General features: G+C 35.6%; 1 protein-coding gene across 3 annotated transcripts in view; it reads left to right on the forward strand.

Annotated features, from left to right (window-relative positions):
* The window catches only part of LOC125665131 (protein mono-ADP-ribosyltransferase PARP12-like), a 43588-nt gene extending 30767 nt beyond the window's left edge, over positions 1-12821 (forward strand). For 2 of the 3 annotated variants that reach the window (XM_056152053.1, XM_056152052.1), the window contains exons 3-10: positions 3590-3943; positions 5880-6098; positions 6194-7261; positions 7345-7568; positions 7725-7955; positions 9673-9869; positions 10135-10350; positions 11250-12820. In XM_056152053.1, coding sequence (XP_056008028.1) covers positions 3590-3943; positions 5880-6098; positions 6194-7261; positions 7345-7568; positions 7725-7955; positions 9673-9869; positions 10135-10350; positions 11250-11418 — 2678 coding nt within the window. In that variant the 3' untranslated portion in view covers positions 11419-12820. Of the gene's footprint in view, positions 1-3589; positions 3944-5879; positions 6099-6193; positions 7262-7344; positions 7569-7724; positions 7956-9672; positions 9870-10134; positions 10351-11249 lie in introns of all 3 variants that reach the window. The other variant, XM_056152060.1, reaches the window with a different exon arrangement.
* Positions 12822-15314: the final 2493 nt, after the last annotated feature.

Below are 15314 nucleotides of genomic sequence, written 5' to 3' on the forward strand. Positions count from 1 at the left end.
CATAAACGCCGAGCATAGGCCTACATTTTGCAGCCCTCCACCGGCAGTGGTGACGTCTACATATGAGTGACATATTCTCGAGAGGGACGTAAAACAATATTCAAACAATCAATCAAGGGTCAAATTGGAAATAGTAATATATTATCGTCTGTATTTTAAGAATTATTTGCTTGATTTGACACCAAACTTGGTACACTGGTACAGCATAAGGTGTGGATGACCCCTATTGATTTTTAAGTCACATGGTCAATCCACTTTGGACATACATTGTAGGAAGATATTGTCTGTTCAGTATCTTGAATTGGTTTGACACTACTAATAATTAAATGATACATGTGTATAACCCTTTTCAATTTTGTACCATGGGGGCATACAGTACACGACACGAGTTTTATACACCCCACCGTGGAAAGACCACGGTGGAAAATCCACGGAGATACACCGTGTCCTCCGTGTTCCACGGTGTGTGTTATTTGCGAATACACACAGCTGCTAAGAGCTTTGTTCTGGCCACGGGCGCCTTGCGGGAAATGTGAAAATGTGCCGCAGGCCAAATAATCAAGATAAGGGTGGAATTTTAAGAAAAGAAAAAATGTCAATATCCCCCCCCCCTGATACTTATATTGTTTTTCAGCATATTGAGCCGATTCCAACGATACCAAACACTATATATTATGTTTTTAAGAAAACCTGGTTTTGACTTTTTTTCTTTTAGTCTTCTTTCTTCAAAAAATATTCTTAAATTCTATGTTTAAATAATGCGTACTTGCAGGCAATTCCTGTTTTGAATGCGAATTAGTATATTCAGTAAATGAAAAACATACATGTACAACATGTGATAGGGATATTTAATAATTACTGATGTGCTCTCTCTCTCTCTCTCTCTCTCTCTCTCTCTCTCTGTGACAAATGCGCTGTTTAACATAATTACCTCCATCATATTGTGTTGATATGCATCTTGACAAATATAACTTGATCCAATATAGAAATTAGAGCATTGTCGATGATTAACAAATTGGAATTAATTTATTACGTAATTAATAGAAGCAAAAATACAAACCATCGAATGATTTATTTTTAAAATCCCGATTTAATTACATTTGACCGAGACTTATGTTCGATGTACTTTGATAGAGGTTTTCATAAAAAAAAACTGTTCATCGGGAGTGTCTGGATAATGCAATGATTTTTGTATAATAAGTATATACCATGCAAATTCCTAGGGTCTTTGTCACAGTATAACTAAATTACGGTTAGCTAGTTTGGGTTTTGACTTCTCATGAAAAGTGTGAAATATATTGGGTCGGCGCGATATCAGATCTAGTCTAAGATCACGGGTATCTTACGCCGACCCAATATATTTCACACTTTCCGCAAGAAGCTAAGCACTTCTGTTGATTTCAAATACACGGATTAGCTGACCCCCATTGTTCTACTGAGGCGAAAACCCCTTCGAATTTGCATGGAATGTACAAGTTATACACAGGTCATTGTTATAGTCATACATCATAGTACCGACAAATATTTTTTTTTGTTTTGAATAAGTTATTGAATGACGACGTATGACCAAACTGCAGATTGAACTTTATAGAGCCCCGTGCTAACATTACTTATATTTTTCAATGTATCAGAAGGGGTATGTTGCCGGTTAAGTTGTATAAATTTCTTGACAAGCAATAAAATAACAACAAAAATGGTGCTTAAATTTTCCGATTACGAAAACCTTTCAAGTTTTCAAAGTACACCCTCTCCGATTCTACCTGCTTGTAATCAATATTTAAGGATGTAAATCCTCGGTGTCAAATGCAACTAGTTCATGAAAAAAAAACTAATATAAATATAAACAGAAATGACTTAACGATTATTTGCTTTTATTCATATACGCTATCGATTATTAAGATCTTTAATTTAATCTTTAGATGCATTAGATAATGAAAGCAAGAGAGAGAGAGAGAGAGAGAGAGCATTGGTAATCATTGATTATAATATTCATGAATGTATGCAGATACGGGAAGTTTAATACGTTCAGTATAAATCTTGAAAGTACAATTTCTTTCTGATTAATTATCCATCCCCTTTCATTCTGATATTTTTTTTTATTTCCCATTTTGTTTTCTTTACATGTTAAATTTTTCGGCTGGTCCGGGTTAGGACTAATGAATGAGTCCCCCCCCCCCCCCCCTTCTAAAACGATGTTACGTGCTTAGCTGTCTATCTCCCTCTCAGTCAACAATAAAATAAATACATGCTATATATACTGCAGCATCATTGGATTTACTGGATAATTCTTTCTAGAAGGCACGGAGATTAGATGAATTTTACCCCCGTATTATGTTATAACTGACCAAAACCTAGTACGTTTCTTTTACAACTTTCATTCAGAAGACGCGCAAGTTATTGAGTTACTGAATAAACGAGAAAACGTCTGCATTTTTATTTCAATCGTTGCCAACTCTTTACTTTGTGATATTTCAAGACTACATGTACTCAATTCAATTTATTGGATCTCATCACCATTATGCAATGGTATACAAAAATATAAAGACAAAAAGCTGTTATATATACATTTAGTAAATAATACATGCGTGTAATAAAGTATTTATCAAGTTAGAAAAAAAACCTTAAAAAACCGTGCCATTATTAATGTGAAGTATGGGCATTCTAATGAAATTTTCTTAATGAAAGTACGGAGTTTTCTAAAGGTTTGTTTAAAAGTAAAGATAGTTTTAATATTTATTTGTTTAAGTGATAAAAATTTGATTCTTTGCTCACATTGCTTCACAGTTGAGTACATAATGAAATTCCTATCCACTGTAAACATGTACATGTATATAGCTGACCTTAATCACATATTCCTAATTACAATGAAAACTTTACGTAAAAATAAACTATTGCTTATGGTACACATTTCTTTGAACTGCTGTTTATCAAATTGAAATTACTGGCATGTGATTGTCGTTGTTCATGACCCTTCTTTTATTTGGTGAAATTGTGTTGCACGTGCCGTGAAACAATGTACCGACGAGTGGTAGGAATAACACAGGTGTTTATATACAGGATGTCGAGAATTTGGACGTTTCATAAAAAGGTGTGAACGTCAGCAGGGAAGTCTACATACGGATATGAACCGAAAACACCAACGTATCATTAAACAACAATTACAAGAATTGAATGATTTATAGCTAATTTCTAAATAAGTAATGGGGTGAGGGCATGTATGCTGGCCAAGCGAAAAGGTTTTTTGGGTGAATCATTTCGGAAATTATTTCTTTGTTTTATCACACGGAGGTACACGGTGGCATCGACGGAGGTACAGGTGACATCCACGGAGATCCTCCGTGGACTTCAATGTCTAGCTCGCGCGGAAAAATAGGACTTCAAAGGTGCCGACAATTTTAAAGGTCCACCGTGTTTGGGGCAAATTTGTTCCACCGCGTTGCGTGGAACACGCATAAAACTCGTGTCGTGTACTGTAGATGTTTTACAAACATTTCCTGTTTATATTGCAATCGATAAACAAGCCAAAAAGATAACGACTATGCTTTAAAAAAATTGCGATAAGACAACGTAATTCTTTTTATTTCCCAAGGTAACAGGTCAATTCCACCGCTTATGCAGAGATCTCATGCTGCTTATCTGCACAACCATACATCTGGTGGTTTACCTGTGCAGAGATATCATGCTGCTCATCTACACAACCAAACATCTGGTGGATTACTTTCTCTACCCGGAGGGCCAGTGATGAATTACCCACATCAGTCTCTATATCCCGGAACGTTTCATAACCCGCATCCATATTGGAATCCATATGTTCCACCTGTGGCTTCTTATAACCAGTACCATCCAAATCCGTCACAGATAACACCGGATTTACAGCATAGATTGGAGTCTCCCTCCGTGTATAGTTACCAGTCTCTTCCCCAGACCGCAAGGTCAACCCCTGGTAACTATTTTTTTCCAATTCACATTATTTTATTATAAAAAGTGATATATTTTAAACTCTTTCCATATCTACAGTATATATATCACAAGTACAACTGTATTTAATTTCACATTTGGAAATCGTATTTAACCTCCAACTGCCTTTTCAAAATTTAAACATATTTAATACCCAATTAAACGGGACGTGTTTTAAAAAGTTATGAAATTTATCTCTTTATCTTTACCTTTCAAGAATGAAAACTTATACTGGTTCCCTAAACTTCGCTAAAACAAAATTACACAACTGGATCCAGTAAATGTTTTATCAAGCCCCTATTGCTGCTCCTCACGGAAATATTAACAATTGTGAAGGAGAAACTTAACACATGTGCCAAACATATGCAGAAAGTGGGGTTAATCAAACGTGGATTCTATAAATAAATTAAGACATTTAGAAACTTGAATTCAATTCTCTTTTTCTAAATCAACACCTTCAAAACATATGACTTTTCAACATTTTACACGGCCATTCCTCATGATCGATTAAAGACTAGATTCTTTGGCATCATAGACATTTACGTCTTCAAGAAAAATACAAAAAGGAAATATCCATATCTAGTGATTAGTCATTCAGAAAAAAACTTTGTTAAACACAACTCTCATTCTACGCACAAGTACTCTGAAACTGAAGTAAAAAATATGCTGGAGTTCCTCATTAACAATATCTTCCAAGCCTTGGTTGATAATGTCTTCAAACAGTGTGTTGGAATTCCATGAGTATGAATTGTGCTCCTCTGTTAGCTGGCTTGTTTTTATATTCTTATAAGGCAGAATTTATTGCAAAGTTTCTACTGGAGAAGAAAAATTCTTGCTGTGGTCTTCAACTCAACATTTAGGTATAGCGATGACGTGTTATCTGTTAATGACAATTATTTTCATTCATTTGTCGATTCAATATATCCCAGTGAACTCAAAGTAAACGACACCACAGTGTCTTTCACACTTGCTTCGTACTTGGGTGTTTTAACGAACAGCTCAACATTATGACAAACGGAATGAAATCAGCTTCTCTGTCATCAACTTCCCTTATCTATGTACAGAGTAGCAATATTCCATTATCATCTTCATACATGAAAAAATGTTGTGGAGTTCTACAGATTTCGATTTATAATCGTTAAAATCATATTGCATTGCGTGTTGAATTTTTTATCAGTCACCCGCATTTTTAATTTAAAATAAATAATTTATTTCTAAGATTTCATTATGTCCACAGCAGTTTTCAGATAGCTAGGTATTTCTTTGGTTCACGTTAGATACCCATTATGATGAATTGAAGATAATTATGTCCTTGTAATAAATCGACGTGTAAGACCCACCCGTCTGCCCCCTTATCTATAAATAAAGCATCAATGCTTTCCTAAGGGAAAATAAAAAAAATTAGTGAATTTATAAGGTAGGCATTCTTCTCAAATTAACAGTCTTTTAAATATCTGCAAACTTTTTTGTTTCATTTAATTGAAATATATATTTTCATTAAAAAAATGCAATTGATCCGCCACTTACTGCAAATGAAATGCGTCAGACTATCATGATGACAAGAGCATCGCGATAAATTTTCTCTCAAGGTGTCAGATTACATGGTATTTTTAGAAGGGTTGTGATTCGTTGTTATTTTTGTGTGGTGTCATAATACATATTGCTGTATAGATTAGACCACGCCCCCTTACTGGAACCTTAACTGTGCTGCGAGGGCTCAGGGCGGATGTGACCGGTCCACAGGGATGCTTACTCTTTTAGATACCTGATTCCACCTTTTCCATACTCAGGGATCCGTGTTTGTCCAACTCTCTATTTTGTATTCTTTATAGGAGTTATGAGATTGGTCACTGTTCATCATCTTCAGCTTTGCATTAAGCCATTTCAACCTATTATACTTAGTTTTTTACTTTTAAAACTAGGAAACGCTACTTTATCAGAGAGAGAGCCTGTGGAATTTTTATTGGAGCTACGACCAACAACATCCTTCAACACAGAAAAGACAGCTTCAGCATTAATTTGCTTTACTGTTGCGGTAGATGGGATGAAATTTGAGGGATATGGCAAGACAAAGACAGAAGCTCAACATGAAGCAGCAACTGCAGCTCTTAAAGCCCTATTCAATATTGTTTGTACTAAAGGTACTGTAGAAATGTTTTAAGAATTTTATATTGCTGCCTAACCTGTTTGTATGTCTTTTACAATTGCTCTATTGGTGTTTTTTTCTACAAAATAGGACTGGAAACGACTGAGGCCGACTCAGACAATGAGAGTATTGCTAGTGAAATATCCCTTGTGGGGGAGAGTGCAGATCAAAAGCTGAAGGAAGTATCAAGAAGAGATTCAAATCTTAATGATGTTCGAGATCAGCTGGAAAAAGATGTGTTCTCTTTTCTTGTAAAAGAATGTGGTGGATGCACCAGTTTGAAAAGATTTAAAGAGATGTACAATTCTCTACCTGAGGACTTTGATGAGTGGTTATTGAAGAAAAAGAAAATACTAGCTGTGTATAAGAAAGAAGGAAAACCTACGTATATTGCACCTTTCTTAAGAGATGCAGAAACTTGTCTTCATGAATTAGGCCTTGGAAATAGAAAAAGATGTCAACGGAGAAATTGCAATTATTTTCATGTTTGCATGTGGAACCTCAATGGTATGTGCAAACGTGGTGACAAATGTACATATGGACATACATTCACCTCCGGTAACAACAAAGAAATTAAATGCAAACTGGGACTGAATCGATTTCGGGATAAAGAAATTTGCACAATATTAAAATGCAGATATCCTCAAGTGTGCCCAGCATCCCACTGTGAAGCGAACACTCCCGAGGAGTGTCCATTTCTTCATGTCTGTTACAACTATATTCGAGATAAATGTCAAAATTCACCTTGCAGCAAAGGTCATACTTTAGATGATCCTCACAACAAATGGGTTTTATCTGTTTATGGAATGTCACGATGGCCTAGACAACAACTTGCTCGCTTAAAAGCTGTGATTTCCATTCACCGTGGACCAAAGAGAAACACAAATGAAGAAGATACATCATTGGAAGTTGATAATCACGAAAAAGCTTCAGATTCCCTCAGCTCGTCAGAAAATTATTTAGCAGAAGGAGGTGATAATCCTATTGATGAGAGGGTGAAAAATTATGAAATAGAGCAAAATAAAGGAGAAAGCAAAAATGAAAGATCGGAGGAAGTATACAAGACCAAGCTTGAAAGACGAAATCGATGGGATAAGCCAGTTGAAGACACTGAATTCATGGCTGCTGTTACAACTAAAAATAATCCAAAGAAAAAACGTAAGATATTTTTTGTTAGTGAAAACGAATATTTATCTTTGTAATTTTCGTTTAAAGGAAAGGGACATCTCTATTTTTTGCAGCCCCGTCGACGTCACAAAGTCGGGGAATGAAAGATATACCAAAAATTTGTTTGGCGTTGAACAAATCCAGTGGACCATGTCCTGAAAAGTGTAGCAGGTATCATACGGAACTCCCCTATGAGTGGCAGATAAAGATATACGGAGAATGGGTCTGTTTTACAAGCAATGAAAACCAAAAAATAGAAAAGCAATATTGCCAACTATCTGATACAGTCGAAAGCGAGGTAAACTGACAAGCTTATGCATCTATTAAAGAATATCTACTACATCATCAGTTGTTTCATCTTTCAAATTGATTGTTAGATTTTTTGCATTGGAATCGATTTTACAACTTACAAATGTCGATAGAACCAACACCATGTTTGCATTTAATATTTCAGACAAAGCATGATGGTAGAGATTACAAGATTCGACTTAATTTTCCGGATAATTATGGACTTTTCATCGAAATTGACGGCGAGCCTTTTAGTGGTCCTGACCGCCACATCATCAGACGTCTTTCCACAAAGTCATTTGCTGATAGTTTGGAAATAGCTTCTTCTGGTTCTTTTCACACGCAGTGGAGGTGGTACTATAAAGACAAAGCGGATGTCTGGATTCCATATGAAGGGGTATGTTTTCATAATGCCAAATCAATCCAATAAGGACTAAACTTATTACATAAAAAGGTGGAGAGAATACGATACATGAATCAGAATACAATTAAGATGAAGGATTAGCGACAACATGCCAAACGCTGCAATGTGTGATTTTTTTTCATGTGTTTCGTATACTTTTTCATTTGTATTATTAAAAATCATCGATCACTGTTCGTTATCTCCACCATGTATTGTATACATGTATGTATAATTTTCATTTTTATCGTATGCAAAGATGAAGATAACAAACAGTGATCCATCTCATAATTCTTTATTTGTATTCAATTTTTTTCCCCATTTTCATTCTATGTATTTTGTTTGTGTTGTATAATTTTTCATTTCAATCGTATATTTTCCATTTATGTTGAACAGCTTTTCATTTTTATTGAATAATGTTTTTGTATATAGATTCAAATGAAAAATCATACAAATGATTAGGCAATCACAACGGAAAAGTTCAAATATTGCAAATTTTGACAAGCCATAATTAGTCATGTCTGCCTTTGTCATTAATGAAATGTTTTTACAAAACCTAATTGCTACAAAAAATTAAAATTTACATACAGTCTTAAATACGCAATATTTCGTCCCATATGTCATTTTTGCATGGTTTGGACAGGGAATGCTCACTCATCCTAGGCACCCGATCCCACCTCTGGTGTGTCCAGGGGTCCGTGTTTGCCCAACTATCTATTTTGTATTGGTTAGAGGAGTATGAGATTGATCTCTGTTCGTTATCTTCGCCTTTCATCACTAGTATTGAGGATGACATATACTAATATCTTTTTACCAAGTATGAGACAAATTCTTCAACAAATATTTTTTCCATGCCTCTGTTCTGCCGATTTTTAAAAGTTCAGTTAGCGAGATATAGCATAACAAAATCAATTATAGAAGATTTTTGTAATTAAGTAGGAGTATAAGATATCAAAGTTGACATAAAAAGAAGTGAGGTTCCGCATACACTACGTATTCTTTGATGATGAAGTCTTCGAACAGTCTACTGGAATTCCCATGGGCACATTGTACTCCTTTGCTAGCTGACCGATCATTATATTCTTTTGAGGCATAATTCATTCAAAAGATTCTATTTGAAAAGAAAAAACTTGCTGTGCCTTTATTTCAACATTTATATGTATCGACGATATTTTACCTATTGACAATGTTGATTTCCATTCCATACGTTGATTCGATGTATCTTAGTGATCTCGAAATAAAGAATATTACAGTCTTCCATATCTGCTTCACATTTGGATATTTCATTCAACATACAAGTTTCAACACTCGTTTGAAGTCAATATTTCGGAGAGTCATAAGGTCGTTATAATGATCTTATTTGCAAATAGAAAATGTCGTTATGTCGAATGCTGTCTAACGTGTTTCATACCATGTTTGGTCGTTCTGTGGATACTAATGTTGACTATGGCTCACAGAAACAGGTGCTGACAAGCAAAGGTTATTTCAACAATAAGCTTCATACACCAGAAATAAAGAAAAGAGAGGATAAGGAAATGAAGAAATATAGACATTTGAGATAAGCCATCAATAAAATTCAAATGTGATGGCTGATCTCCATGATAGTGTTCTGTATGACTTGCTGTTCGATGGTGTTTGTTAGTAACAGAAGAAATAAAAAAAGATATTTGAGACATGATACATTTTAATCTGTTAATCACATGTTACTTTGTAGGATGATTTTCAGTCCACTTTGGAGTTAAAATATCTGAAAGGACAGAAGACGTATGTATTTACCAGACTGAATCATGGATTAAAGTATCGAATAAGTTTCTCTGAGATGCAGGAAACCAACTTAGATACACAAGAAGCTCAAGCTATACGTAGACGTCCATTGTTTATTTCATTTTCCGATGTGCGTGCCAAGAATTAGTAAGTTTTCCTTTATTTCACATGTTAGCAATATCATATTATTTGCCTTCTTTAGACTAGGTGCTACCCATGATTGTGGGCCATTCATTTCTTGTCTAACTGTGAGAGTATTTATTTCTATTTTATCTCACGTGTTTGTCCAACTATCTATTTTGTATTGCTTATACAAGTTATGATATGCATCACTGTTCGTTATATTCGCCTTCATGGTACATAAGAATACTAAATGCTACATTCAATCTGAATTTAGTAATACTCATTGCAGTTTGAATTCTGTGAGGGTTACCATTCTTCATCCAGTACCTCCTGGTTGGTGTCTATGGGATCTCGCTCATGATTTCGAACAAGTGGAACTGGAACAAATTACAGAAGAGTTTAAGAAGATTGAGAAAGATTTTTTCACATCGATGAACTACAAATTCTTCAGAATAGAGAACATATATCGTGTACAGAACAAAACTCTTTGGAATGAGTATGAAAAGTTAGTTTTCTCATTTCTGATTTTGTTCAAAAAGGTTGCGGTACATGTAGCTCAGTGTTAGACCGTTCGCTTCGTAATCGGGAGTTCGAGTCTCGCTCGTACCATGGCCGTGTCAAACTTAAGACATTAAAATGGGTAATGATTGCTATTTCGCCAAACACTCGGCATTTAGAAATGAGAATCATGGGTCTTTCGAATATGACCTTACAAGCGGAGGTCCCTTGTCGCAGCAGGAGTTGGCACAATAAAGAACATAACACAAGGCTACGATATGTCTAAATTTGTGGTACTTCACCTACAGCTAGCTGGTGACGTCTGAATATGAATGAAAAAATCATCTATCAATCAACGAATCATTTTGTCCAGTGTATGTATGTGCGCGTGTGTATTTACGTAAGTATGTGTGTTTAAAGCTTATATAAAGTACTGTTATATAAGTATACGTGAAACACGTTTCGGTGGGAATATAGTATTTTGCTAATTAATCGGTGTGTTTGTGTACCTATTCTTTCCGATATTATCCAACACTACCTCACATAAGGAATCTGAATTCTTACATGTAGATTTCCAAATTCCCAAATTGAATGAGTATTTTACGTTTTATGCTTGAAGCGCAAAAGCACGAGAGGAGATAAAACCCGCGAGGTCCCTGTCACACAGTAAACGGTCTATTCACTGAGACACTATAATAAAATCAAATTCGCTGATAATCTAACAAAATAGAATTGCATTTCACTGGTTACCTGATTACATGGTCAAACTTGAACAGAATGAACCTGAAAAAAACAACAACAGAGAAACCAGGACTCTTGAAACAGCTTTTTCCTATCCTTATAAATCAGTAACATGTATTTGGGTTTTTAAAGAAAATATTCTAACATGTTGTATCCCATATATAGGAGAAAAGAATTCATGGAATTTGACATGAAGAAGATAGAATCGAGAATCGAAGGAAGACATTTGTTCCACGGGACAGGCTCCATGGATGAATGTTATGGAATATGTACCAGCAACTTCGATCTTCAATCAAGTGGTAAAAATGCTACTGCGTATGGAAAAGGGTTATAATTCAATGTGAGTGCCAAACACAGCCATAGTTACACGATGGGGCCACGCCGGGCTATGTTTCAGGCCAAAGTGTTGGTGGGTCGTTACGCGAAAGGTGAGGAAAGTGTGACCTCTCCTCCCACCATCCCAAATGAGGATCACAGGTGATATGACTCGTGTGTAGATAACGTACAGAATCCAAGCATATTTGTCGTGTTTGATAGAAATCAAAGTTACCCGGCATATTTGATTGTCTACAAAGAGAAATTGGGATCTTCGAAACCTTTCTCGGAAACCTCCTTTTGTACATTAACATAAATTTTACTTGTTTCATGTTTTAAGAAGATTTGGAAGCGTAATGATCAGAAGAATAACAATACTGGATATAGTGCAATAATTCATTGTTTTAAGTAATAGTACGCTAGCTTTACTTCATTATCTTGGCGCTCGTGAAAGTAAATCAAGATATGAAAGTCACGAATGTCTGAAATTAAAGTGTCGAATATCGTAAAAACCTTGACATTAGCACTTCTCATCACATTCTATGATATTCCCTTGTATTCCGTGTGTTACATATACCTGTGTTAAAGGCACTATCATGGATTGATATTTTGCATAAATCACACTTTTGTATACAAGTATTTTCTGTACAGCTTCACACAATTAATTCGAACCACAAGGCATTGATATGTGTATGGGATTATTTTATCAAAAAACTTTAAAACAACTGTACTCCCACACATCCCTTCCCCAAATACAGAGAGGAAAGAGAAATATATCTACAGTCCCGGAAACGTTCTTCTTTCCCACTTGAACGGTGAGGGAACAGTGAACGCACGGTGATCGAACGGTGAACGCAAAATGATCTATTGGCTCGTAATGTTTCGGATTTTCCCCTGGGATTTTACTTATTTCATAATCAAGTAATAAAATACATGTACATGTCTATTTCATCAATTAATAAAAAATGAATTAAACCGGAATCGTGATGCAGCATAATTAACAGTTCTGGAGATTTTTAATGTAATATATTTTTGTACAAGTACCGAGTACACATATATATATTTCATGAAATTATCGCAAATTGTACATTAATACACGCAACAGTCATACACAGACAAAAGTAAATTTCGGAAGTATATTGTGTATACCATTACATGCACAGATACATTTAATGCATGGGTATATTCTACATGCGTCGTAACATCCAGGATTTACAGGTGTTCATGTATGGCTTCAAACTTTACAAGCTCGATCGTTTGGGATACCTGTAATTAACAAACACCCCCGAAAGGAGTCAAGATAGATGCAGTAAACAAACAATACGGACAGTATACCCTGTGTCAACACCTCAACACTTCTAACAGTATTAAATATTCCTACTTACATTTTGTGTCGTTCATTTGTCGCAGCTACATCGACCCGAGGAAATAATCCTAGAATTTATGCAAGTACAAAACTTACTATTTTTATTATTAATGTGACCATAGATTGCATTTAGATCGAGTAATATTTGTATAATGTTTAAAGACTAATGCAGAAACGTACCAGATAAACTATTACATCTTTGCATTAAGGACAAATGTTACAAAAGTTTCAAATTTGGCAAGAGTAGTAAATATCAGTTTATTGACAATGTCTTTCATAAATATAGGGGAAAATAGCTATATCAATTTGACATTCTGACACGTACATACGGTACAATGTACATTATGTAGCATCGGTTGTTTGTTTTTATTTTTCAAAGTAGGGGGAGGGGTGACTTGTTTAATACTCGTGTCAAGCAATGCAAAATAATTATAATAATTTGTGCTTCTGCCCAAACTTGTAAATGCTAAATCGTCAACACAGGGGAAAAGGTTTTCATAGACGGTCTAGATTTTGGTTGTCAACATTAAATGAGCTATAATCTTAATTTTTAACATCAAAAATGAAAAACATTTCTTTCGAAAAACGTGAACCAGTCCCTTTAATCTTTATCTCAATCTTTATATCAAGCTTTATCTCAATCTTTATCGCAAAAATAATTGTTCATCGATCTTCACTCCGAAATTTCAGCCAAAAGTTTGACCAAGGTGTTCTATGATGTACATCTACCAAATGGCGATTTCATGTTTCAAAGCTGACACCACTCAGACACATTAAAGGAAGCGATTGCTTCAACGCGGACCAATCTACGACTTACGTAGGGAACTTTGACTTCATTTGCAAGCTGTCTCCGTCCTCCCCGCCTCCCGCGTGTGATAGCAGGAAGTTGTCCACTCTGACCGAGTCACACGACAACTAGATGTTTATAATATCCCTTAACTTTGATCATCTATATACATGTTCATGTTCCATACAGGAATCCATGTTCATCGAGTCCGAACTAGTTGTCTTATAGATCGTTCAAAGGATCCCTTTTCTTACACCTCACATTCAGCTAAAATGATCATAAACATGCATTGTTTATCAAATATCAATAGGGGTCTTGACCTCCTGTCCCCCCCCCCCACTCCCACGCACAGATATCAGGAGGAATCGTGACCCCCGTCCCCCCAGTACCACGCAGGGAACTTAAGGCCTTCAAAATCCAAGTTTTTAATGGGTCCAAAAAAAAATGTATCAACACGATGTGGTTATGTTGTTGTATATGTTCATGGCTCTCAACGTTTTTTATCTTTTAAAATTATTTCATGAATTATGAAATTTGTTGGTGTCATTTAATAACTGGGTAAACTTTATCACACATTGTTAGATTGATGCCTTAATGAACTGAAAAATTTCAATACTCGTAAAAAGTTCAATCACTGTACATAGCAACTAATATAATGCATGAGTATATGGGGAAAATTCGGACAGTCTATGAAAATCTGATATCATTATTTATTCTTCAGCGAAGTTGACAGATATATTAGGACCGCGATAATGATCACAGCACGTGCTGGCCGCTTAGCTTGACCCCTGTGGACAAAAGCCGTAACGTAGCTGACCCGATAGTATGGACAGCAGTCAAGGATGCCGTCAGTGCTGGCCGGTTATTGAACTAGCCATTGACAATTGGTCTTCGCTACGGAATAGGTCAAGAGAAGGTCATTCTTTATTAATGGGCAACTGACCAGACCATGGGGGCTGTTTTGTCTGACGAAAAGCGTACACACATAGGTTAATATAGGGTTACAGCGGTGGACACAGGAACAGGCATCCCAGATTGTTATGATTGACCATACTTTACGGGTTTCTTTTCACGACTTAACGTATCAATATAAATACTTCATAAAAACAAACTATTTAGAAAGGGTTGCTAAGAAAAGCTCATAGTTTCAAAACCTTGGGCCTTAGATGCTTCACTTTTCATTTGCAAGTGGGTACATGCTGTAAAGCTGAATCAAGGCAGGCATTATACACGTGTGATAATGCAGAGCTTTATACTTAATTTCAATCACATTCTTTTAAATGAACTCTTTGTTGAAAATCAGAACCTGTGTTATCTGGGTATATTTATTTCGGTAAAGAAACCCAGCGACCCCCATTTTTCGCTATTATTTATATACTATATCACTTGCAAAAAAAACAATGGGTGTTCAAAGATAAGAATAAATTTACACTCAAGAAAACAACAGATGTTAGAAATTTGATCTGTCGCCAGAATTTTCACGAAAAGTACACCTGTGTAACTTAGTTCATTTCACCTTAAAAGTACAACAGTGAAAGTGTTTTATCCATTTCCCAAAAAAGAGATGGTCAAACCCGATAAAATATGGAAAGAAATGAAATATTTCTTCGCGTGTTGTAAAACGGACGACCGAGGAATGGGGGGGAGACGCCACCGCCAACGACCACTCAAGAAATGACCCAATGGACGCCGTTATATCTATATCTGATGACTTTATCACCCACCAGTCGCAGCAAGAATTAATTTATATAAAGACTATCAC

Source organism: Ostrea edulis, chromosome 1 (genome assembly GCF_947568905.1).
Source record: "Ostrea edulis chromosome 1, xbOstEdul1.1, whole genome shotgun sequence".
Lineage (NCBI taxonomy): Eukaryota > Metazoa > Mollusca > Bivalvia > Ostreida > Ostreidae > Ostrea > Ostrea edulis.